Genomic DNA, 27,602 nt, shown 5'->3' on the forward strand with positions numbered 1-27,602 from the left:
TGAATGCTTGCAAGCAGGCAGACAGGCAAGCAAGCAGACAGGGGGTGTTCAGGTCAGGATTGAGGGGCTTGCTTGAGAGAGACCCGTGGCTGAATGCTTGCAGGCAGGCAGGCAGGCAGGCAGGCCGGCAGGCAGGCAAGCAGAGAGGGGGTGTTCAGGTCAGGATTGAGGGGCTTGCTTGAGAGAGACCCGTGGCTGAATGCTGGCAAGCAGGCAAGCAGACAGGGGGTGTTCAGGTCAGGATTGAGAGGCTTGCTTGAGAGAGACCCGTGGCTGAATGCTTGCAGGCAGGCAGGGGTGGTCAGGTCAGGATTGAGGGGATTTGAGAAGCACTAATATATCACCAGTAGCTGTCCTCGCCCCTCCTTTGAGAAGCACTAATATATCACCAGTAGCTGTCCTCGCCCCTCCTTTGAGAAGCACTAATATATCCCCAGCAGCTGTCCTTGCCCCTCCTTTGAGAAGCACTAATATATCACCAGTAGCTGTCCTCGCCCCTCCTTTGAGAAGCACTAATATATCACCAGTAGCTGTCTTCACCCCTCCTTTGAGAAGCACTAATATATCACCAGTAGCTGTCCTCGCCCCTCCTTTGAGAAGCACTAATATATCACCAGTAGCTGTCCTCGCCCCTCCTTTGAGAAGCACTAATATATCCCTAGTAGCTGTCCTCGCCCCTCCTTTGAGAAGCACTAATATAACCCCAGTAGCTGTCCTCGCCCCTCCTTTGAGAAGCACTAATATATCACCAGTAGCTGTCCTCACCCCTCCTTTGAGAAGCACTAATATATCACCAGTAGCTGTCTTCACCCCTTCTTTGAGAAGCACTAATATATCACCAGTAGCTGTCCTCACCCCTCCTTTGAGAAGCACTAATATAATCTCCCCAGTAGCTGTCCTCACCCCTCCTTTGAGAAGCACTGATATATCACCAGTAGTTGTCCTCACCCCTCCTTTGAGAAGCACTAATATAATCTCCCCAGTAGCTGTCCTCGCCCCTCCTTTGAGAAGCACTAATATAATCTCCCCAGTAGCTGTCCTCACCCTCCTTTGAGAAGCGCTGCTGTGTATTACCCAGTATTCTGAAGCACAGCTCAGCTCAGCTCCAGCCCCTCCCGAGTGCTTTCTTAGCCTCTCCTTACCTCAATGCTAAAGTAGCCCCTGTCCACATAGTCTCCCAGGAAGAGGTAGCGTGTGGTGGCCGGGGAGCCGCCCACTTCAAACAGCTTCATCAGGTCAAAAAACTGCCCGTGTATGTCACCGCACACTGGAAAAAAGGATAGATAAAGATTAATCAGGTTTGTAAAAATAAATAAATAAAAACAATGCAGGTTGCATTGGAATTTCCAGTCAGTAAGTATATTACGTTTTTACTTCAGACTGTTATCAGCATAATTTTTTCTAAAATGAAAACATTTCAATTCCATTTCTAAAAAATATCTCAAGATTCTTTACAGCTCCAACATTAAATGTCTGCGTTGTGTATTTCTTTATAATTTATGCTGATTACAATTTTAATTACCATGGTTTTACCATGCTTTCACTGTGCTGTACAATGCATGCCTGTGTTTTACCATGCTTTCACTGTGTTGTACAATGCTTGCCTGTGTTTTACCATGCCTCCCTGCGCTGTACAATGCTTGCCTGTGTTTTACCATGCCTCCCTGCGCTGTACAATGCTTGCCTGTGTTTTACCATGCCTCCCTGTGCTGTACAATGCTTGCCTGTGTTTTACCATGCCTCCCTGTGCTGCACAATGCTTGCCTGTGTTTTACCATGCCTCCCTGTGCTGCACAATGCTTGCCTGTGTTTTACCATGCCTCCCTGTGCTGTACAATGCTTGCCTGTGTTTTACCATGCCTCCCTGTGCTGTACAATGCTTGCCTGTGTTTTACCATGACTCCCTGTGCTGCACAATGCTTGCCTGTGTTTTACCATGCCTCCCTGTGCTGTACAATGCTTGCCTGTGTTTTACCATGCCTCCCTGTGCTGTACAATGCTTGCCTGTGTTTTACCATGCCTCCCTGTGCTGCACAATGCTTGCCTATGTTTTACCATGCCTCCCTGTGCTGTACAATGCTTGTCTGTGCTTTACCATGCCTCCCTGTGCTGTACAATGCTTGCCTGTGCTTTACCATGCCTCCCTGTGCTGCACAATGCTTGCCTGTGTTTTACCATGCCTCCCTGTGCTGTACAATGCTTGCCTGTGTTTTACCATGCCTCCCTGTGCTGCACAATGCTTGCCTGTGTTTTACCATGCCTCCCTGTGCTGCACAATGCTTGTCTGTGCTTTACCATGCCTCCCTGTGCTGTACAATGCTTGTCTGTGTTTTACCATGCCTCCCTGTGCTGTACAATGCTTGCCTGTGTTTTACCATGCCTCCCTGTGCTGCACAATGCTTGCCTGTGTTTTACCATGCCTCCCTGTGCTGTACAATGCTTGTCTGTGCTTTACCATGCCTCCCTGTGCTGTACAATGCTTGCCTGTGCTTTACCATGCCTCCCTGTGCTGTACAATGCTTGCCTGTGTTTTACCATGCCTCCCTGTGCTGTACAATGCTTGCCTGTGTTTTACCATGCCTCCCTGTGCTGCACAATGCTTGCCTGTGTTTTACCATGCCTCCCTGTGCTGTACAATGCTTGCCTGTGTTTTACCATGCCTCCCTGTGCTGTACAATGCTTGCCTGTGTTTTACCATGACTCCCTGTGCTGCACAATGCTTGCCTGTGTTTTACCATGCCTCCCTGTGCTGTACAATGCTTGCCTGTGTTTTACCATGCCTCCCTGTGCTGTACAATGCTTGCCTGTGTTTTACCATGCCTCCCTGTGCTGCACAATGCTTGCCTATGTTTTACCATGCCTCCCTGTGCTGTACAATGCTTGTCTGTGCTTTACCATGCCTCCCTGTGCTGTACAATGCTTGCCTGTGCTTTACCATGCCTCCCTGTGCTGCACAATGCTTGCCTGTGTTTTACCATGCCTCCCTGTGCTGTACAATGCTTGCCTGTGTTTTACCATGCCTCCCTGTGCTGCACAATGCTTGCCTGTGTTTTACCATGCCTCCCTGTGCTGCACAATGCTTGTCTGTGCTTTACCATGCCTCCCTGTGCTGTACAATGCTTGTCTGTGTTTTACCATGCCTCCCTGTGCTGTACAATGCTTGCCTGTGTTTTACCATGCCTCCCTGTGCTGCACAATGCTTGCCTGTGTTTTACCATGCCTCCCTGTGCTGTACAATGCTTGTCTGTGCTTTACCATGCCTCCCTGTGCTGTACAATGCTTGCCTGTGCTTTACCATGCCTCCCTGTGCTGTACAATGCTTGCCTGTGTTTTACCATGCCTCCCTGTGCTGTACAATGCTTGCCTGTGTTTTACCATGCCTCCCTGTGCTGCACAATGCTTGCCTGTGTTTTACCATGCCTCCCTGTGCTGTACAATGCTTGCCTGTGCTTTACCATGCCTCCCTGTGCTGTACAATGCTTGCCTGTGCTTTACCATGCCTCCCTGTGCTGTACAATGCTTGCCTGTGTTTTACCATGCTTTCACTGTGCTGTACAATGCTTGCCTGTGTTTTACCATGCCTCCCTGTGCTGTACAATACTTGCCTGTGCTTTACCATGCTTTCACTGTGCTGTACAATGCTTGCCTGTGTTTTACCATGCTTTCACTGTGCTTTATTACCGTTTGCTATGATTTTACTAGGGGGAACTGGTATAAGGGCTTCCTTACAGGGAAGTAAGTTGGTAGTTTTCAGCATCACATTTATTTTGTAAAACGTGGCTAATTTCCAATTATATTTCTGAAAACCTGTATTTCTCAGAAAAAGTGATCAATGTAAAGTTGTAACCCTTTCAGCTGCAACCCAGCCCAAATTGCATAATTTGAATGTACTGTTCAGACTGCTGTCCTGCTCAGATAGTATTTGTTCGAAGAAACTCTCAAATACTTTGGCAATAACTGGAAGTACAGATACAGGTCTGCAATTGTTTTGGTTCCAATGGTCAACATATGCAGATTTCCGAATTGATGGGATTAATTTGAAAGGAGAGAGAGAGTTAATAGATTGGCTGATGGTTGAGCAATACTCTGTGCTGCTCCAGTCTATCTAGGCCAGCTGAATGTTTATGATCTAGACACAGTAATACTTTAAGTACCTCGTATGCTTTAAAAGTACAGAAATACAATGTCACTGTAAACTTCTGCTGTCTCTGTCTTTGTCTTTGTGGTTTATCATATTCTATTGTGGCCCTTCAAATGGCAAACGTGTTCTCAAAGCTCAAAGATGTGTTTGTGTTTCTCTCCAATCTTCACACAGACTTGAGGGATGAAGAGGGTGATCCTGTCACATACACTCAGCACTGCCCTACACCGGCCCGAGCTGCTGAGGCTGCAACATGTTCTATACATTTAAAACATCCATGAAAAGCAGTTACTCTGAAATAAAATGGGTTTGCAGACCTGGAACTGTAAATGAACATTCAAAACCCTGCAGCATGTTCCAAGGAGACTGAACACTTCCTTTTCACACAAAATATCCTTTAACTCCTGAAGTCTGCTGGAAGGTTTATTGATCCCCAAAATCAGAATTTAGCCTGCAGCTTAAAACAGTAACTAGGTCTCAAATATCCTGGTAATGTTTCTGTAACCATTAAAAAACATGCTGAGTTTGAGAGCGTTTTCTAGAACATTCTATTACACATGTTTTGTAAACAAATCTGAATTGAAGATCCCAGTACAAATTACTTCTCGCTGATTGGTTGTCTTAAGAGGTGGTGTTAAAAACTGGAGCTGCCAAGTCTAAAACATGGGACCATATTTTCACAAACAATGGATTTTTAAAAAACTTCTTGACATTTGTTTCATCATATGGAAACCTGTGACTTTATTGGATAATAAAGTTACCTTTGAGACCCAACCCCTATTAACAAAGTGGAGAGCGCTGTCAAGCTTCAATTAAAAAGGGTCAATTGGAATAATTAACCTGTGAGAATGAGTTCAGGTTTTCAAGAGAAGACACTTGATCTACAAAGACAAGTGGAACAGTGGAACTGGACTAAAACCGAAACCAAAACTTTCTCTGCCTTTTGAGTTTCATCGCCTCTGCCGTGTCTCAGAGCAACTGTGGATTTGTGTTCAAACTGCTCTCCTGCGACCTTGGATATAGTAACAATCTCACAGCCTCCAGCTTGAGATAAAGAGAGGCACAGAAAACCTCAGCACTGTTCCAGGACCCGATCCTCAAACAACTTGTAATGAACTGGTTTGATGAGTATAAGCAGGTTCATATGACATTACGAGTGACTGGGAGCGCTCACATGTTAAACTGATGGACTTCTTATTTAACCCTCTCAAGAGGCAGTGTGGTCCAGTGGTTAAAGTCCAGGGCTTGTAACCAGAAGATCACCGGTTCAAATCCCACCTCTGCCACTGTATGACACTGCGCAAGTCACTTAACTTCCTTGTGCGCTATCCTGCGGATGAGATGTTAAATCAATGTCCTATTGTAAGTGACTCTGCACATAATGCACAGTTCACAGCCTACCTCTGTAAAGCGCTTTGTGATGGTGGTCCACTATGAAAGGCGCTACATAAAGATTATTATTATTGTCACTGAGTGATGCCATTCTGTAACTTTGTGAACTGAATCACTTCTTTATTCACCTAGCTATTCTGTAACTTTCCACCCCGCCACCTAGTTACATCTCTGCAGTAGCGTTCAGCTTGGAACATTGAATAACATTTTCATATTTTGTGGTCCTGAGTGAATATTAACTTGCAATCTATCTTGCTGTTATATAAACCCTATACCCTATGAACATGGTTATTTCACTCATGAGGACAGCTGTAAACACCCCGCTTTACTCCTTTGACATTGTGGAATAACTACAGGACTCTGTGAATGATCAGGGTGGATCCTCTATATATTCCTCTCCAGTACACAGCTATCCTCATTGTGGAATAACTACGGGACCCTGTGAATGCTCAGGGTGGATCCTCTATATATCCCTCCCCAGTACACAGCTATCCTCATTGTGGAATAACTACAGGACTCTGTGAATGCTCAGGGTGGATCCTCTATATATTCCTCTCCAGTACACAGCTATCTGCCTCTATGTATGTTTCTAAATGCACAAATGAGCTAAAGGGGATCAGGATTCTATTGTTAATACTGTTAAATGAATATAAAATAAAAAAACAACATGTTGTACTCTTAGCACAGCATGTCATTATCAGCTTGTTCTCCACTAAATTGATTTTTGCATTTGCTGCAGTGGCAGGTTAATACGGGAAGATCGCCTTCTTTTGCTCAACTCCTTCCTTTACCTGTTTCCTAGCAACTAGGTTTCTAAAATGATTTTCCAACTAACTGCTCATGTGGATGTGAGCAGTGCTGAAAGCACCAAATAGCATAAGACACTGGGAAACATCCTTAGTCATATCCCTCCCCTTGCATACTGAACTGTATGTATGTGCTCATCTGGTCGCTCCCACTTCAAGCCCGTGGCAGTGTGTGTGGGAGGGTTAGCAGAGTGTGTATCACTTCAAGGAAGAAGTGCTGCCAGTGTAAAGAATGCAGGCATCTCTTGCAGAAAAGCTCCAGTGTAAAGAATGCAGGCATCTCCTCTCGTTTGTAAACTTTCTTATGTTCTTATGTTCTTATGTTCTTCTTATGTTCTTACCTCTTGCAGAAAAGCTGTAAAGAATGCAGGCATCTCTTGCAGAAAAGCTCCAGTGTAAAGAATGCAGGCATCTCTTGCAGAAAAGCTCCAGTGTAAAGAATGCAGGCATCTCTTGCAGAAAAGCTCCAGTGTAAAGAATGCAGGGATCTCTTGCATTAAAGCTGTAAGTTCTCCTCTGTGACAGTACCGAAACAGAACACAGGACTGCCATTTATATTGCATTGTTTTATAAATACAATATTTTACATCTATCTGCATCCTTTAGCTTTCTAATGCCCCTCAATCTTATCAGAATGCATTTCCATTGCCCAGCTATCACATGCAAGTTAAACTGTTTCATTGTGTTTAATATATGCATTGGATCACATTATAATACACTGCAATCCTATACCCTACAGTATCTAACACTGTATTTACTGTTGGGAAGTCACTACTTGCCGATATGATTCCAGCACACAATGTGTAATGAATTGGCATCTTATTGAATTGAATGGAAAGGACAGAGCTGCATGTAAACCATACGAAGAGCGTCTGAACATTCAGCTAGAGAGCAAGATCTGTAGCACAGAGGCAAGTGCAGGTCTCATGCTGCTGCCTGTGCTGACACTTATCAGCCTCTAGGAGGTAAAACTTTCTGCTTTGAAAAAAAGTTACTGGTAGGTTTTACATTTTCTCTGAGAAATACATGAATCGTATGTTTCTTCAGTTTTGGGAATGTTCTTGTCCTCAGCCAGAGGTTCTACCGCCATGTATTATAACATATAAGACAGTGTATTCCTATCAAAAAGAAGTGAAGGTGTTTACGTTAACCCTATTGTCATTTGACAGTGTATCATTTTAAAGACAGTTGCTTAAAGGATCAGATAAAGAACAAATAAAACCCATTCTACATTCTGAAGTGCTCATTTAATGTAAAAATACAAGTAACCCAAGTTGTCCAGTTATTTCATGGTTTGATAATTCACTAAATTGCCCATTTTCAGTGACTCGTGTGTACTGTATAAGGACCCTTCACTGAGTCACAGTTGATAATATTCATGATGTGTGAGTCAGGTAGTGCAATAACAAGGTTCAAAGGCCACTAAGACCCCAGCTCTGGTGCTCTGTGCCTGTTAAGTCAGACAGACCATTTCACCTGCATTTCAAACAACTGTACACCCCTGGTGGCCTGTAAACAGCACTGAAGTAGGATTGATGGGTTTTAGTGAATGTAAGCCTTCACAGGAAGTATATTAATAAAGGGAACTCTCAGAACACAGCATGCCTCACACAAGCCTAACATGCTTTCTATTGTCCTTTTTATTTTATTTGTGAATTTAGGGAAAGGTGATGGACCAGTGGCTACAGTCAGGCATATCGCTAGGTGAGTTTCCCTTCATTTTCTCCCAAGAAGAAACTGATAACAGTGCATGAATGTATGGTACTGAGAACCAGAAGTCATTTCTGAGACTTCATTTTCACCACAATTGGACTGGAAATCAAATCTACAACACAGAAGTTTCCACCCGAACAGCCCCTTATTAATGTGTCAGTGTGCAGGGCTCTTCTGCACTCAAGCTCTGGTATTTACAGTGCAGTTCAGAACAGCCCCTTGTTAATGTTTCTGTGTGCAGGGCTCTTCTGCACTCAAGCTCTGGTATTTACAGTGCAGTTCAGAACAGCCCCTTGTTAATGTTTCTGTGTGCAGGGCTCTTCTGCACTCAAGCTCTGGTATTTACAGTGCAGTTCAGAACAGCCCCTTGTTAATGTGTCTGTGTGCAGGTAAAGGGACTGCATAATATATATTCTCTCTCTCTCTCTCTCTCTCTCTCTCTCTCTCTCTCTCTCTCTCTCTCTCTCTCTCATTCAGCTCAAAGGTTGTGGAGCGTGGAGGTGATCTACAGGCACCCTTAGCTGACGGTCCGGAGTCCGGTCCAGCGGCTATACTGACATGCCCGGAGGAGAAGGGGAAGTCCAGCCTGACAGCGGAACTCCCCGTGCCCAACTCGGCAGAGGGGAGGAGCAGACTGGAGCAGCGAGGAGCTGAAACAAGTTGGGGTGAGTGAGGTTGAAGAACATGAAGAAATGTACGAGATGGAGGACGGGGAGCTCTCTCATTCCTCTGTTTCTTCTGATATCTTTGGCAGTCAACCTGCCAGCAAAAAATATATATTCTCGACAAAGAAAATAAATTGTTTTTTGGGATATTGCAAAAAACAAGAAAGGTGTGGAAGTTAAACATTATTTCCCAGTTTAAAATTGTTTTTATACTCCGTACAGATGACGTTCAAAAAGCAACGTTAGTTGAATTAAGTCAGCAAAAAAGATTTAGATTTAAGAAAATGGTGCAGAGCGTGAAGAAAATTGTTGGAAAACGGTTAAAGAAAACTATTTAAATAGCTGTTTTTTTATATAAATGTATTATTTGTTATTGTTTTCATGTTGTTGTTTTTTAACTTTCTAGCTGTAATGGAGAAAACCAATTTTATCTCTTTGAATGTTAATGGATGTAGACAGGCTTTTAAAAGGACGCAGCATTATGACTTTTTAAATCAGAAGCGGGCAGGTCTGACACAGAGAATGAAGCAGCCTGGCGTGCAGAGTGGCGGGGGCAGAGTGTGCTGAGTCACGGCTCTAATGCTAGCACTGGGGTCATGGTGCTTTTTAGCTCTAGATTAAGTTTAAGCATTTTAGATATGGAAGAGATAGTTAAAGGGGGGCTTTTAAATGTGAGAGTTAAAATTGTGGAGATTATTTATGTTTTCATTAATATATATGCTCCAAATGTAGGAAAGGAAAGAATTTTATTTTTTTATAAACTTAAGGATACTCTTTTAAAACTTGACAGCGATGAGGTTTTGATGGTTGGGGGGAGGGATTTTAACAGAGATAGGAATGGTGAGGAGCCGCATCCCCAGTCTGATGGAGTTTTGACTGCAGTTTTTAAGTTTGGTGACCTGGTTGATGTTTGGAGGTGTCTGCATCCACACGCACGGCAATATACTTGGTCGCAGCACCATAGTACTCGTGTATATAGAGCGTGTTTAGACCGGTGTATATTTTAAGAAATCATTTAAATATTATTACAGCAGCATTTATTGTTCCTAATAGTCTATCAAATCACCACTGCTTAGTAGTTACAGCTATCTTCCCAAGGAAGACCTTCATATTGGTGTTTTAATTTAAAATTGTTGGAAGATGGCACTTTTAATAATACTTTTAAATATTTTTGGTGTGTGTGGAAGAAGCAAAAAACTATATATAGAGATTTAAGGCAGTGGTGGGACATCGGGAAGGCACAAATTAAATACTTTTGTCAACAATAAACTTTGGACACACCAGGTCCCTAAACAATGCAGTCCAAGAGTTGGAGAGAGACATTTTACAATTACAAAATGATGAAAACAATACATTTAATGAGCAAACCCTCCAAGATTTAAAAGAAAAGAAAGAATTATTAGGCGACCTGCTGAAGGAGAGAGTGAGGGGGGCAATGGTGCGATCCCGCTTGTGGAGTGCAGAGATATGGACGCCCCCACCAGTTTCTTCTTGAGCTTGGAGAAGGGGAGAGCGGAGAGCCGGCAGCTGAGGTGCGTGCGGACGTCTGATGGCAAGGAGCTGTACAGCCAAGAGGAGAGCAGTGACGCAGCAGTGCAGTTCTATAAGGAATTGTTCTCTGTGACCCAGAGGACACTCAACGATTGCTTCAGTACCTGCCCAGACTAGGAGAGGATAAGCAGAGGGACCTGGACAATGCACTGGAGTTTACAGAACTAACTGATGCTGTCTCTCAGTTGTCTAGTGGGAAAGCACCCGGGATTGACAGCCTACCTGCGGAGTTCTACAAACACTTCTGGATTCTGATGGGGAGAACTTCTTCCAGGTGCTGCAAGAGAGCTTGGAACTTAATGAATTGCCCAATTAATTACATTACTGCTCAAAAAAGGAGACCTATGTTTTTTAAAGAACTGGAGACCTGTGGCACTTTTATGTTCTGATGTTAAATTAATTTCAAGATAATTATCAAATAGACTTAAGAAATGTATTGGACTTATAGTGCACACAGATCAAACATACTGTGTTCCTGGACGTTTCATTGTTGACAATTTATTTTTGATTTGTGATTTTAATGTGGGGTTGTCCCTCTGTAGTCTGCTCTGCCATGTTGATGCAGCGTTACATAACATAGCCTCTAGAAACTAACGGAACACAACACTGTACTCAAACCCAGAAACTCACTGCACACAACGCTGTACTCAAGCCCAGAAACTCACTGCACACAACACTGTACTCAAACCCAGAAACTCACTGCACACAACGCTGTACTCAAGCCCAGAAACTCACTGCACACAACACTGTACTCAAAACCAGAAATTCACTGCACACACAACGCTGTACTCAAGCCAGAAACTCACTGCACACAACGCTGTACTCAAGCCCAGAAACTCACTGCACACACAACACTGTACTCAAAACCAGAAACTCACTGCACTCAAAACTGTACTGAAGCCCACTGAATCACAAGAACAGGCAGGGAAGAAACCACACTGCAGCATATCGGCACTGCTCATATGCCTTCAATTCATTACCTGATTTTCTGCACTCTTCCTCCCGACTGCATATTATCTAGAGCTGCATGAGCCTATTATCAAAGGTGGCAAATAATGGGGGTTGAAGCAACTTCGTAAGGCCATTCTTTACAGCAAATGATTGAGAGTAATAGAATGGAGATATAAAGAGGTGCCTTTCCATTTCTCTTTCCCTGTGTGCGTATTGTTTTTATTTTATCTTGAGAAATGCTTATTCAATGTGACAAAACTTGGTTACAGCATTTATTATTATTATTATTATTATTATTATTATTATTATTATTATTATTATTATTATTACTATGCCCAATTATGTTATCTACAATTCTCTCCCTAATTAGGAATGCCCAATTACTAATTACATTCCTTCACCGCAGCAGTTCCCCACAACAGCTCAGGATAAGGTCAGTGGACGTCCTCCGATCCCACGACCAAGCCAACTGCCTCTTTACTCCAGCCCTGCAGGTGTTCGCTTAAGCTCAGCAGATGCCTGGCCAGTAGGGTCTTCTGTAGTGTGATGAGGAGAATCAGTCCCTGCTGGTTTTGTCTCCCTAGCCTGCAACAGTGCCAGACCCAATGCCACACTCCCTCTGAAATCCCCAGCAAAGACTGTCAGCGAACCTGCGCTCCCCTGACTGTACACCACACAGCAATGCATTTACCAGGGGAGACCATCGGGGACCCCTGCGCTCCCCTGACTGTGTGACTCACCCTGCACACCACACAGCAATGCCTTTACCAGGGTAGACCATTGGGGACCCCTGCGCTCCCCTGACTGTACGACTCACCCTGCACACCACACAACAATGCCTTTACCAGGTGAGACCATCAGGGACCCCTGCGCTCCCCTGACTGTGCGACTCACCCTGCACACCACACAGCAGTTTTATTGGTCAGCAACAATCATAGGAAAGCAGAAGGATCAACTACAAAATGAGCCTGACGGTGCCATTCAGAACAGTCTCTGGGGGTTCCAGCATGTGGATCAGGACAGTCTCTGGGGGTTCCAGTGTGTCCATCAGGACAATATCTGGGGGTTCCTGGATTGCAACGTTTGCAGAAACATCTTGGTGTATCAGGTGTGCAGACCAGTGCAAAGCAAATCAGAAATCCTCACGAGACACACATCACATACCTGTCCCAGATACTAGATACACATCACATACCTGTCCCAGATACCAGACACACATCACATACCTGTCCCAGATACCAGACACACATCACATACCTGTCCCAGATACCAGACACACATCACATACCAGACACACATCACATACCAGACACACATCACATACCTGACCCAGATATTAGACACACATCACATACCTGTCCCAGATATTACTGTGGATTTGAGGATTATGGAAGCAGTGTGAATTACTGAAGTGTTTTCTTCTCATTTTAAAATGCCCCAGATTTTAGTTGTGCACATTAGCAAACTGATTCAACATGACTTTGCATTTTGAAAGTTTCAGGGCCATGTTCACACAGCTACTGCCAGTAAAACCAGTGCTGGCACATACAGAGGGTCCTCAGAATCTATTAACAAGTGAAAGGTTGTCGTGAAATACACTCTGAAACTTCGATAGCAGGCTAGGTGTGTACAATATACGTTTGGTATAGATTGGTGCAAAATCAATGCAGTTATCGTGTTCATGGTGTAACTGACAGATAGACAGACAGAGTCAGTGAAAAAGTGAAATTACATGTAGAATTGAAATGTTAGTACTATTGAGCCTGTTAAACTAGATACTGTACTTTATAGAACACTGATTCTATCTATGTAACAGTTGAAGTAGTTGATTGCCGTGGACTATGTGGTATTGTAATATAAAGTATGTATAGAGCATCCTCCATGAACATTCATAGTGCTGTAGTTATTCCACCAGTGAGGATAGACAAGCATGTGAAGAGGCTGAGTGGGCTGCTTATGGCTGTTCTCATGAGTGAAATAAGCACAGCACTCTAGGAGCGTTCATGGAGTATTCTATAAAACAAAGTATGTTTAAACCTGCGTTTAAACCTGCTGTATATTCAACAGCTGATTTCACAGAATTGCTTTCAAATTTCAAAATATCACTGTCCTGGTCACAAAAACAAAGTTTGTGGGGAATAATAGCCATTTTCTATACTTTGAGGCATAAGCAATTAGGAAATAACACTTACTACCCAGGAACAAAAATTGTGTTACATAGTGTATTCAGCTCAGCCGCACAGAGTAATCTGGATCAGAGAATTGCTTTCCTTAGATTCAGCTCAGCCGCACAGAGTAATCTGGATCAGTGAATTGCTTTCCTTAGATTCAGCTCAGCCACACAGAGTAATCTGGATCAGTGAATTGCTTTCCTTAGATTCAGCTCAGCCGCACAGAGTAATCTGGATCAGTGAATTGCTTTCCTTAGATTCAGCTCAGCCACACAGAGTAATCTGGATCAGTGAATTGCTTTCCTTAGATTCAGCTCAGCCGCACAGAGTAACCTGGATCAGTGAATTGCTTTCCTTAGATTCAGCTCAGCCACACAGAGTAATCTGGATCAGTGAATTGCTTTCCTTAGATTCAGCTCAGCCGCACAGAGTAACCTGGATCAGTGAATTGCTTTCCTTAGATTCAGCTCAGCGACACAGAGTAATCTGGATCAGTGAATTGCATTCCTTAGATTCAGCTCAGCCGCACAGAGTAACCTGGATCAGTGAATTGCTTTCCTTAGATTCAGCTCAGCCGCACAGAGTAACCTGGATCAGTGAATTGCATTCCTTAGATTCAGCTCAGCCGCACAGAGTAACCTGGATCAGTGAATTGCTTTCCTTAGATTCATCTCAGCCACACAGAGTAACCTGGATCAGTGAATTGCTTTCCTTAGATTCAGCTCAGCCGCACAGAGTAACCTGGATCAGTGAATTGCTTTCCTTAGATTCAGCTCAGCCACACAGAGTAACCTGGATCAGTGAATTGCTTTCCTTAGATTCAGCTCAGCCGCACAGAGTAACCTGGATCAGTGAATTGCTTTCCTTAGATTGAGCTCAGCCGCACAGAGTAACCTGGATCAGTGAATTGCTTTCCTTAGATTCAGCTCAGCCACACAGAGTAACCTGGATCAGTGAATTGCTTTCCTTAGATTCAGCTCAGCCACACAGAGTAACCTGGATCAGTGAATTGCTTTCCTTAGATTCAGCTCAGCCACACAGAGTAACCTGGATCAGTGAATTGCTTTCCTTAGATTCAGCTCAGCCACACAGAGTAACCTGGATCAGTGAATTGCTTTCCTTAGATTCAGCTCAGCCACACAGAGTAACCTGGATCAGTGAATTGCTTTCCTTAGATTCAGCTCAGCCACACAGAGTAACCTGGATCAGTGAATTGCTTTCCTTAGATTCAGCTCAGCCGCACAGAGTAACCTGGATCAGTGAATTGCTTTCCTTAGATTCAGCTCAGCCACACAGAGTAACCTGGATCAGTGAATTGCTTTCCTTAGATTCAGCTCAGCCACACAGAGTAACCTGGATCAGTGAATTGCTTTCCTTAGATTCAGCTCAGCCACACAGAGTAACCTGGATCAGTGAATTGCTTTCCTTAGATTCAGCTCAGCCACACAGAGTAACCTGGATCAGTGAATTGCTTTCCTTAGATTCAGCTCAGCCGCACAGAGTAACCTGGATCAGTGAATTGCTTTCCTTAGATTCAGCTCAGCCACACAGAGTAACCTGGATCAGTGAATTGCTTTCCTTAGATTCAGCTCAGCCGCACAGAGTAACCTGGATCAGTGAATTGCTTTCCTTAGATTCAGCTCAGCCACACAGAGTAACCTGGATCAGTGAATTGCTTTCCTTAGATTCAGCTCAGCCGCACAGAGTAACCTGGATCAGTGAATTGCTTTCCTTAGATTCAGCTCAGCCGCACAGAGTAATCTGGATCAGTGCGATTCAGCTGCTCATTCTGTATCTCCTTCCCCACAGATCTGCAGCCTCGCGGGGATATTAAAGAATAAGCAGCGTTCTCCGTGTTGCTACGGCTGATTAAACGACGTACCTGTCATTGTTCTTTTCATTGTTAACATCCGTTTCACACTTCTATCTTTACCTTTATAGTCTGTTTAAGGGTATTTTCAACACATCAGCCCTCGGGTTTGAGATCACAGGCGTGCCACAGATCACCACCGGAAGAGCGATTAGAAAAAAGAATAGAAACTACAAGTACTTTGGCTTTGTGTACCGTGTGACATGATGGGTCGTTACTGCTGTGTTACCTGCTTGGCTATGTGGGCAATAATCCTTACACTATCAGCTATAATAATAATAATAACAACAACATTTAGTAGACGGAGATGAGCATCAGATATAACCTGCTCATGAGTTGAATGACACTGTTTTATGCTCATGAAATTAAATTCCTCTCTTGGTGCTCTAATTGCTACCCGAGTACAGTCTATAGAACAGATCATATGAATAGAAATCCCCTTTTACTCAATCTGCTTCTTTTCCCTGTAGTTAAACTGAATGCACCGAGGACAGAGTGAAATGATCGAGTCCCAAACCCCAGGCATCAATGCACTAAGAGAGGCTTGTGAAATGCCAGTTATGTCTCCGATCTGCCTTTGAAAGCTACCAGTGGACATAAAGCCAATAGAAGACAGAACTTGAATATGTGCAGCAACAGGATGTGTGCGCTTGGTGTGTCTGTGCAGCCTAGGACCCAACATCTCACACAATTCCTTTAGGACTGCCTGGGGAAAGCGGTCTTCCAGAAGTGCAAGACCAGACATTTTCAAATGATGTTTTGACGTATTACTGTATGTGAATTTATAGAAAAGAATGATTTCTTAATGATTTCTACAAACCTGCTGCAACTTACTGTATCATTAATGTCTTCTGTAATTACCAGTACACAACTGAAACAAGGGTGTCACAAAAACTTTCTTTTTATTACCTTCTGTTTATTAAGTAATAGTCATGATGGTGGTAATCAACATTTATATCATACTACGGCCTAAATATTAATAACACTTTCTAATAGCAGCATCAATAACATAACCCCAATGAGAATGTTATTACTTTACATCTTACACTGATTGCAGATCTTTGGTCTAGTCTATAATATTAGACTGATCTTATCTTGCAATACCATCATTCTAACACAAGGAAGCCATCGTACGCATGGTCCAGAGTGTGTGTAGTCTATGGACATTCTCACACAAACCCGTGTTGATAAAGCACATACTTTCTGTTTGAATGTGGGTACACATGGTTTAGAAGGGAATACATGCACAGGCACAATTGATAAATACAGGCCCTGCTGAGCTCAGGTGGACACCTTTGTCCTCCAGGGGCTGGTAGCTTGCTGACATCCACTTGGTGTAAAGAGGCAATTGGCTTAGTCGTGGGATTGGAGGATGCCCACTGGCTTTCAGCTCGGGACATTTAACTGTGACAGGTGGGCCTTTGCAGACGGTAAAGCCCTATTGTTTGAGTTCTAGTGCTTAATTTTGGCATTCCCTTTAAAGTGCTCTACTTTTTGAAGCACTCCCAATAATGTCATGGTCTCTATACCTTCCACAGCCTCTATGAGAATTGTTTTTAGCACCCTTTCTCTGTTAAAGAGATCTGCTCCACCAGCGGATTTGGCAGATTTTCTAATCTGAGAAGTTTATTCTTTAACTCAAATTTTAAATCATAATATATTTTAAAAATGTTTAATATTTAGGGGGCTCCCGAGTGGCGCATCCAGTAAAAGCACTCGCTAGAGTGCAGGATGCGCTCTATAGCCTGGACGTCGCCGGTTCGAGTCCAGGCTATTCCACAGCCGACCGTGGACGGGAGCTCCGAGGGGGCGGCGCTCAATTGGCCGAGCGTCGCCTGGGGGGAGGGAGGGTTAGGTCGGCCAGGGTGTCCTCAGCTCACCGCGCAGCAGTGACCCCAGTAGTCTGGCCGGGCGCCTGCGGGCTTGCCTGTAAGCTGCCCAGAGCTGCGTTGTCCTCTGACGCTGTAGCTCTGAGGCGGCTGCACGGTGAGATCGCAGTGTGTAAAGAAGCGGGTGGCTGACAGCACACACTTCGGAGGACAGCGTGTGTTCATCTTCGCCCCTCCCGAGTCAGCGCAGGGGTGGTAGCGGTGAGCTGAGCCTAAAAAAATAATTGGGCATTTCAAATTGGGGAGAAAATTATAAAAAAAACTAATTGGCAACGACTAAATTAAAAAAAAAAAAAAAAAAAAAAAAAAAAAAAGTTTAATATTTGTATATCCTTTTTTATATATTTTTTAATCTAACCCTAACCCTAATCTATATCCTATTGAACAGTTGAAACAGTAATACATAATCTGGGGAGTGGGTGAGAAATGGGTAAAGACAACACTGCCTGGACCGGACACTAAAACAGTGTGAAACATCTTAAACTGTACCACACGATTACTGAGCTTCTGTACAGAATATTAAAAAGCATCATCATTATATGACTTGATGCTCCTTTAATCGTGTAGTATAATTAGATTGTTCTCATTGATTTAGTGCCCCACCCAGACAGGCTTGTCTTGATCTGAAAGCATTTTAATGTATAAACAATACTGTATATGAAATTGAAAACTCATATCATCATAATTATTTTGAATATGTAGACTACAGTGACCGAGTCATTGTGTGGTATAGTTTTTCATACGTTTCACATTGTTTAGTGCCAAATCTTTTTAGTTGTTTTCTCTTTTTGTCAGCTATTAACACAATCTAATGTTTCAGGAAAGTTCCTACTCAATGCTTTTGAATACTATGAGCCATTGTCTCACCTTGCTTGCAAATACACTGCATCAGTGGGGTATAGTCTGAGTTGTGATTCATGTCCTGTTTAGATTCATTTAAATGTATTAATTTCCACAGCCCTGCAATGTTATTTCGAATTTCAATATATGCAAGATATTTGCAATACGAGCAGAGTTGCATAAATGCTGCATAAATCTGCAAACCCTTCCATATCTGTCCCAATACATTTTAAAAGAGGGTGGTCACTTCAAAACAATAAGGATACATGACCCTAAATGAGCACAATGGCACAAGTGGGCCTGCCTAGGATTTGTTACACATGGAAAAAATAAGAATGTGTCATTAGACAAGTTCATTTCTGCAAAAATACCTATATGGCCGTTTCATAATAAATACAACATCCTTAGGAAATATTTAATTTTTTTCCATCCATAAATTCTCATTTTATAGATCCTTGTCCTTTCTCATACTCTTCTGTTGAATAATCTCAGAACACTGTAGACGCACATTGCATTGGGTGCTCATTGGGAGACGATGCATTGCCATGGACACAGGCCTCAGGTTTATACTGAGTCACACAGTCTGGTTGCCATGGGTGGGCTCTTAATCATTGTTTAGGTGAGTTCTAATGAGTGGAAGTGTTACAGCACTGTGTTTCATTTTATATAAATGAACAGTTTTTCACTTTAATCAATCACAAACTATGTAAAACAAGAAAAAGCAATCACTTAGAACAGCTTCCACTCACCATAATTGTTTACTCAACAATGCTAATGTTGCTCATAAAACAGAGATTAAACTAATTTATAGTACCAACAGATTATGAAACTTTATCAAAATTGATTAAATTAACATCGACATGACATGGTTTCAAGAATGACCACTAGGGCCGTGGAACTGTATTTTGTGCCCTCTCTGAAAAATATGAGTTAGTTGAGTAACTTACAGAGTAAGAACTGTTTATGGAAATATATATATTTTAAATTAATGATTGAGGTATAGCTAAGGCACATTAGCTGCACTATAATTGAACTACTGCTTCCTGTCACTAAGTTGGTTTTTGACAGTTGTATTCCTCTCTAAATATTTGTCTTTGCTGTTTGTCATTTGGCACAAAGACAGCCATCGTACAATGAGGAGGGCTCGCTGCTGGGCACTGAAAGGGTTGATATAGACTCCTCTCCCTCTCCCCCAGGATGGAAGCGGGTTGTGTTCTTATTATATCACTGTACTTTCAGCAAAACTCCAAACGAGTTCTGGGTCACCCTCTGTGAGAGTTAAGCGCCTAATTGCAAGGAGCTGCTTCAGTCCCAGGGGCCATTATTAGAAGCATTTGCACTTTCAAATATTGTTTTGCTGTATTATCCCAATATTCCTCCCATTAAATGTTTCTTCAACAATCAATCTTGTTGACATGTTTCTGACCAAGATAAAAAAAATAAAATTCTGTGTGCTTTTATGTGCCTTTTTTTTGGGGACAATTTTTAATGAAATGCATTATTATTATTATTTATTTCTTAGCAGACGCCCCTATATCCAGGGCGACTTACAATCGTAAGCAAATACATTTCAATTATGCAACATATAGTACTGCAACTTGAAATGATTTCAGTTTTAAACTGCAGTTAAAACGTTTATAAGCAAACAAGTTTAGTCTTGATTGGAGGGGGAGCTATACCTCAGTCATTAACTTAAAATATCTATATTTCCATAAACAGTTATTACTCTGTAAGTTACTAACTCACAATCTGCAGGGAGGGCAAAAAATACTGTTGCATGACCCTAGTGGTTATTCCTGAAACCATGTTAGCTTCTTTCCATAGTCAAAAAAGGACATGAGTTAGAAAGCCAATGTAACATGGAGGAGTCTGTGTGTGAACAGGCGACCCTGCACACAACAGAGTGTAGAAACCACAGTACAAACATATTATTATTTGAATACAGTAAGTATTTATGTTTGAGAGCGATTTCGACTAAAAGCAGTTACATTTATAGTAAAAATTATTTGTGCTTATAAAAGGGTAAATTCCATTAAGAGCATGTAGTAAGTACAATAAATGGATAGGAATGATTTCAAATAAGAGCAATTACAAAAAAATGTGAATACGGATACCTATACCTAAGATATACATACGATACCTAAGAGAAAAATCAAGTACCAGATACAGGAGGCAGTTATAATTAAGAGCAGTAGTAGAATACGGCAAGGTATGGAGCAGTTCAGTGCAAGTACTGGAACAATTGGGTGCCATATAGACCAGTATAGTTGAGGGTTGTGAGGTTTACAGATGCTGTCTGAACAGGTGTGTCCTGAGGAGGCGCCGGAAGGAGGTCAGGGACTGAAGAGTCCTGGGGTGCCTTCAATAGGCAAAGCACCCCAAGGCGTTACGTGGTGCTTTCTATTGAACAACCTGCATGCCGAGAGCACTTCTTAACAGTAGCTAAGAGCTGCCTCACTGGAGGTCCAAAATGGCAGACCTGTATTATCAGTGCGGTGGCTGCAAATGGATTTCTTCAAATATGGATTTGTATAGCTAATACATGTGTGTTAAGCACTATTTTTGTTGTCATTTTGGCTTTTTAAAACTGATTATGGCACAGTGCCTTGCGAAAGTATTCGGCCCCCTTGAACTTTGCGACCTTTTGCCACATTTCAGGCTTCAAACATAAAGATATGAAACTGTAATTTTTTGTGAAGAATCAACAAGTGGGACACAATCATGAAGTGGAACGAAATTTATTGGATATTTCAAACTTTTTTAACAAATAAAAAACTGAAAAATTGGGCGTGCAAAATTATTCAGCCCCCTTAAGTTAATACTTTGTAGCGCCACCTTTTGCTGCGATTACAGCTGTAAGTCACTTGGGGTATGTCTCTATCAGTTTTGCACATCGAGAGACTGAAATTTTTGCCCATTCCTCCTTGCAAAACAGCTCGAGCTCAGTGAGGTTGGATGGAGAGCATTTGTGAACAGCAGTTTTCAGTTCTTTCCACAGATTCTCGATTGGATTCAGGTCTGGACTTTGACTTGGCCATTCTAACACCTGGATATGTTTATTTGTGAACCATTCCATTGTAGATTTTGCTTTATGTTTTGGATCATTGTCTTGTTGGAAGACAAATCTCCGTCCCAGTCTCAGGTCTTTTGCAGACTCCATCAGGATTTCTTCCAGAATGGTCCTGTATTTGGCTCCATCCATCTTCCCATCAATTTTAACCATCTTCCCTGTCCCTGCTGAAGAAAAGCAGGCCCAAACCATGATGCTGCCACCACCATGTTTGACAGTGGGGATGGTGTGTTCAGGGTGATGAGCTGTGTTGCTTTTACACCAAACATAACGTTTTGCATTGTTGCCAAAAAGTTCGATTTTGGTTTCATCTGACCAGAGCACCTTCTTCCACATGTTTGGTGTGTCTCCCAGGTGGCTTGTGGCAAACTGTAAACGACACTTTTTATGGATATCTTTAAGAAATGGCTTTCTTCTTGCCACTCTTCCATAAAGGCCAGATTTGTGCAGTATACGACTGATTGTTGTCCTATGGACAGAGTCTCCCACCTCAGCTGTAGATCTCTGCAGTTCATCCAGAGTGATCATGGTCCTCTTGGCTGCATCTCTGATCAGTCTTCTCCTTGTATGAGCTGAAAGTTTAGAGGGACGGCCAGGTCTTGGTAGATTTGCAGTGGTCTGATACTCCTTCCATTTCAATATTATCGCTTGCACAGTGCTCCTTGGGATGTTTAAATCTTGGGAAATCTTTTTGTATCCAAATCCAGCTTTAAACTTCTCCACAACAGTATCTCGGACCTGCCTGGTGTGTTCCTTGTTCTTCATGATGCTCTCTGCGCTTTAAACGGACCTCTGAGACTATCACAGTGCAGGTGCATTTATACGGAGACTTGATTACACACAGGTGGATTCTATTTATCATCATTAGTCATTCAGGTCAACATTGGATCATTCAGAGATCCTCACTGAACTTCTGGAGAGAGTTTGCTGCACTGAAAGTAAAGGGGCTGAATAATTTTGCACGCCCAATTTTTCAGTTTTTTATTTGTTAAAAAAGTTTGAAATATCCAATAAATTTCGTTCCACTTCATGATTGTGTCCCACTTGTTGTTGATTCTTCACAAAAAATGACAGTTTCATATCTTTATGTTTGAAGCCTGAAATGTGGCAAAAGGTCGCAAAGTTCAAGGGGGCCGAATACTTTCGCAAGGCACTGTATTTTTTAAAGTGACGATTATTATTATTATTATTATTATTATTTATTTCTTAGCAGACGCCCTTATCCAGGGCGACTTACAATCGTAAGCAAATACATTTCAAGTGTTACAATACAAGTAATATTAGAAAAGGAAACATGGACTATTTATAACTTGAGAAATCTGACTGAAGCCTCAAGATGTTAAACCAAAACAAGTGTCAGTAACTATTACAAAAATACAGTTGTAGTAATTACATACAAAAACTGCAAAACTGGCTTGAAGCAAATGTTTTAATACACAGCGATGTATTGCCTGCTATTGTGAAACTGCTCCCTCCTAACAGACCGTCCAATAACTGCTAACATATGTTACGGGGCGCCACAAGAGAGCACCCTGCTACTGAGCGCACCCCTGATATCCATGGGCAGGTCATTCCAACACGGAGGGGCAAGGGAGGAGAAGGAGCGGGCTCTGGAGGCGGTGGAGCGGAGGGTGGGTACAGCTAATCTGCCGGTGGCGGAGGAGTGGAGGGGGCGAGAGGGGGTGTAGGGAGAAATAATAGTCTGGAGATTGGAGGGAGCAGAAAGGTCGAGACAGTGATATGTGAGTACAAGAGTTTTGAATTGGATTATAGTTACATTAGCGCATAATCAGTTTATTTTATTTTTTCTGCTACGTGTTCGTAGTGTCAAGGTGACAGCAAAAATCAGCATAAGGGCCTGCTGTTTAACATTTAGATCCTTGAAGAATGAGAGTTTAAGAGTTCAGAGTTCCAGTTCTGTTTTTGTTATTGTTCGTTGCATTACCATAAGTATTATGTATAACACTTCTACTAATACATCTAATACACAATAATACAAAAATTTTGTTTTACTTATCATAAAACTGTTTAAGCATGAATATGTTATGCGCAATTTAATTATTTATGTTTCATGATTGTTTCATACTAAATATAAGATTTTATAATCTTTTAAACTTTTTGTGTACATTTTTTAAAAACATTTTCTTTCATATGCCTTCGATGTTGTACACTGCAGTTTTATATATATATATATATATATATATATAGATATATATTTTTTAAACTGTGTTAATGCAGCAGTTAGGGTTGAACCTATCGACACGAAAGCATGGAAAAGTTGCATTGGGGTTTTTAACCCTAACTCGCCATTCCTACCCCACAAGCAGCCAAAGGAACCAGACAACACAAGCAACGGCAGACCGCCGTCATCAGGTAAGACACAGAACATGCAGACTTAAATGGCTTGCCAGTGAGCATTGACAACACCAGCATGAGTCCCAAGGTGACGTACTGGACAGGGACAAATGGTCAGGTCTCTCATCTCCTGTGCCATCGTTAGCAAACTAGCCTATGCCTGACATGAAGAGATAGCTGCTGAATGCACTCTTTGGGTTGTCACAGGCCAAACTGTAAAGTACCAGAGGAAATCCTGGAGGCCACCACTGAGCTCTGTGTCCCGACACCAAATGTAGAGGTAGAGGCACACAACCAGTATATGAAAAAGAGATTGCAGAACCAAGTAACGCAATATGCTAATGAGAGGCACAGGTGTGTGCTGACTTCAGGTAGCAGCCCTGCAGATTTTCTGGGTAGGAATGTCCCTGGATGCAGCCACTGAGGCAACAGTATATCTGGTGGAATGAGCCTTACACCCTGCAGGCTCCCTACCAGCCAGTATATGATTATACTGAATGCTTGAAGTGCTACAAAACGTTAACAGTGCAAATGTCAGTTATTTACATACTTGCATTGGAATCAAAAGTGCATGGAAGTATAGTTTTATTTTTGTAAAGTTGACGTGGCTCTGCAGCCTTAAGCGGGCGTCTGTGTTTTGAAGCGTACATGCATAGCCATACACCAGCACTGGAAGACCATGATGGAATTGACATTGTCTCTTGTGTCATCTGGAAAGAGTTGCATGTTCTATGTCTTATCTGATGACGGCAGTCTGTAGTTGCTTGTGTTGTCTGGTTCCTTTGGCTGCATGTGTGGGGGTGGGAATGGTGAGTCTGGATTAAAAACCCTAACGCCACATTTCCTTGCTTTTGTGGCGATGGGTTCAACCCTAACTGCTGCATTAAGCAGTTTTTTGCAATGAATTTCCCTACTTTTTTAAGAGTTTTTATTTTTTATTAAAAATTACTTTTGTGGAGGTGTTACATTTTACCATTTTATTAGACATGTTAATACAAAGAGTTTAAACTAATTCTAGCAAGATATTAAAGCAATGTTAATCATTTGTATCTACATAGTGTTTGAAATTTAAAGTATAATGCAGGTGAAACAGGACTGTGCTGGGGAGATCCAAGTAAAACACCTGCATCCCAATACACTTTCACAAAGGGACATAAAAATGTGAGATCAGCTACTGAAATGTGTCAACTGGCTTATTACAGTCTTTATGAAAAAAATCTGTAGCTATGCAACATGACTTTTATCATACACTACAGCAAACCAGTAATGAGACCAGCTTTGTGTTTGTATGCAAAGTTTTCTAATTACAAAAACATGCTAGTTACCATCTATTAGTGAAACATGTAGTATAATGCTCAATATATACAGTATGTGTGTGTATATAGTAGCCTATATTATGAACATGAGACATAAATGTATATACAGTATATTACAATTGAGGGCAAAGGTTTAACATTGCTCATTATGTACTAAAATTAGAATGTGAATATATTGAATTTAAATCTACTATTAAACTGCAAGAACAATTTGACTGTACTGCAACTGTGATTCTTGAGTGTTGCATTTTTTTATGTTTTTTTTTTTTTTTAAATATGAGGAAATCAATAATAATAATAATAATAATAATAATAATAATAATAATAATAATAATAAGTACAGATAAAATACACCGGTGTCCTGACAATATCTGCGCTAAACAAGAATGACTGTACAGTAGTATAAACTGTATTTCATAGGTGTTTGGAACAGTATTGGAAGAGTCATTTTTATCAAAACGCTCCACGTCTTTACCAAAGAGCAGCTTTTAAGGGTTATAATACAGACTTACAATTTGAAAGTTTTTTTTTTTGAAGATTTTAATTAAATTTACCAGTAAGCACATCAAGCCACGTTAAGCATTTTTCACACCAAACCTTTTCATTTTAAGTTTTGTTCTGCTCCTCAGAGAAATAAACATAAAGGATTTCTTTGGAAGTTCTGGTTTTTAATCTGTTATATGGATGAGTGTTTTTGCTTTTTTGTAAATCTAGTATGTAAATAATGATAGGCCTATTTGAAATGTTTCGCTGTTATTTATTGCTGCTCTGGCGCTCAGTCTGTTTACATCTAGGTTTTAAATTCACCTTGTCATTATCAATATTATTAATTATTTATTTATTTACTGAGGACAGTATGTGATGCTCTGCCATGCTTCGGAAGGCTTGAAACGTTACATATCAGCCGTTCGGTGTGCATTCTGGGAGCTGTAGTTCAAACTGCCGTTCCTAAGTGATTGTATTGTTACAGGCCCTGTCAGAACTACAGATCCCAGAGTGTCGTGACATGTACTACAAGCGGCTATCTTATTTTTCATTTGATTTTGTTTTGTTTTTTTCTGTCACAATATGTACAGTAGTAACTCGACAGTACTTGCACACTTAAGTTGTACCTTCTTCTTTCCTTTGCTGTCTTCCACAACGAAATCGCTATGGTCATGGGCACATTCTTCTGGGGTTTTTGTGTGTAGGCATTTTTGTACATTTTGCCACAATACTGTTTTAGATCCTGTTTTAAATCCCGCTAACAAGCATCCATCCATCCTGATTGTAATCTCGTTTTAAATCTCGCAAGCAGAGTCTCCAATAGAAATGTAGGAATGTGCTGTCACTCAGTAGTTGGGGCGGGTTTAAAGTATTCAGAACGAATCAATGATAGATGCAAGTCAGAAAGGCGGGACATTGCCCAGCAGCACTGGGAAATGTATTTATTATTATTTTTGTAGTAGGTTTTATTTATTATTATTAGTTTATTTAGCAGACACCTTTATCCAAGGCGACTTAGAGACAAGGGTGTGTGAACTATGCATCAGCTGAAGAGTCACTTACAATTACGTCTTTCCCAAGAGACGGAGCACAGGGAGGTTAAGTGACTTGCTCAGGGTCACACAATGAGTCAGTGGCTGAGGTGGGATTTGAACCGGGGACCTCCTGGTTACAAGCCCTTTTCTTTAACCACTGGACCACACAGCCTCCTTGATGGAAAAAGGGTAAAATCAACGTGAATGATTTACCATTTCCAGTTTTTCTGATATTTTCCGGTGTTTATTGGCTATCCACGATTTAATTTATTTTGTATCAGCGGTGTTTTATCAATTAAAAACAAAAATCAGAAGCCCTAAATATAATGCAATAATCGGTTATTTCTTTTTAATCGGACCTTGAGAGGATACTAAGTTAGTAGAGACCACATGTACCTAACCATGTTTGGTCCAAAAATTCAGTTCTTTGTAGCCTGTAAGGGCAAAAAAAATAAAAATATTTTAAGAATAGGCTGAAAAGGGAAAGATTTTCAAAACAACGGGTATCCAGATCTCAGAAACTATGTAAGGCAGCGACATGAAAGCTCCCACATTTATACAACTTTACAAGCGGATCTAAACACTGAAAAAACACAGTCAAAGCCATAGAGGTGCACAGTTAGGGGTTTAACATTGAGCACCCAACAACTATACCTATAATGGCGCTATATATAATAGCACGGTGGGGGGGGGGGGGGGAGTCAGTGAAAATGATTATTATTTGTGAATTGTTTGACTGTTTTGGCAGTTGGCCTCGTTATTGCAAATTGAGGCCAGCTGCCAGGTATAAAAGGAGAGCAGCCAGCCTGCTCAAGGTCTCTCCTGTGTGAGGAGATAAGGGAGCAGTGAAATTCAATTCAATTCAATTCAATTCAATTCAATTCAATTCAATTCACTGCAATCTGAACCTTCAGTTACTGAGCAGAGCAGGGCCTGTCCATTCAAGGGACACTATTGGCAGGGCAGTCATTCAGTGCAGGTTTTATCACCGGATGGTTTGCGAGGTTGCCCTTTCAAATCTCTACGCACAGTCACATGAATTAGCAGACGTCGGACCAGAGCCCTCAATCAAATCGACACTGTGTCACCGTTCATGTGCCTCGACATTCTGTAAATAAGCTACCTGTGTGTGTCCTCAGGCCAAGCAAACACTACAGCACATATTATTAACACAGAACAAGCTGCTTCTACTTTTCCTTTTTTTGGAAGCAGCTTTCTTTCTCGGGAGCTCCATAGCAATATTTGAATATTTGGATATTTGGCTATTTGTGTACAGTAGTCTTTGTTTGTGCGTGAGGGAGTGGAGGGTTGGGTGGGTGATTCTCCAGCAGCCGACAAAGATTCATAGCATT

The 27,602-nt window shown here is 41.8% G+C and overlaps 1 protein-coding gene and 1 long non-coding RNA gene across 4 annotated transcripts in view; one reads left to right on the forward strand and one right to left on the reverse strand.

Moving 5' to 3' along the window:
- Positions 1-27,602, reverse strand: part of LOC117431429 (protein phosphatase 3 catalytic subunit alpha-like) — a 372,740-nt gene that overhangs the window by 196,769 nt on the left and 148,369 nt on the right. For all 3 annotated transcript variants that reach the window (XM_034927042.2, XM_034927041.2, XM_034927043.2), the window contains exon 3: positions 1,143-1,267. In XM_034927042.2, the coding sequence (XP_034782933.1) occupies positions 1,143-1,267 (125 nt within the window). The remainder of the gene's footprint in view (positions 1-1,142; positions 1,268-27,602) is intronic.
- Positions 8,001-16,077, forward strand: LOC131699410 (uncharacterized). Its single transcript, XR_009308116.1, has 3 exons — positions 8,001-8,043; positions 8,530-8,717; positions 15,731-16,077. It is a non-coding gene; the product is annotated as an uncharacterized LOC131699410 (long non-coding RNA).

The sequence above is a fragment of the Acipenser ruthenus genome, chromosome 22, assembly GCF_902713425.1.
Source record: "Acipenser ruthenus chromosome 22, fAciRut3.2 maternal haplotype, whole genome shotgun sequence".
NCBI classification, from domain to species: domain Eukaryota; kingdom Metazoa; phylum Chordata; class Actinopteri; order Acipenseriformes; family Acipenseridae; genus Acipenser; species Acipenser ruthenus.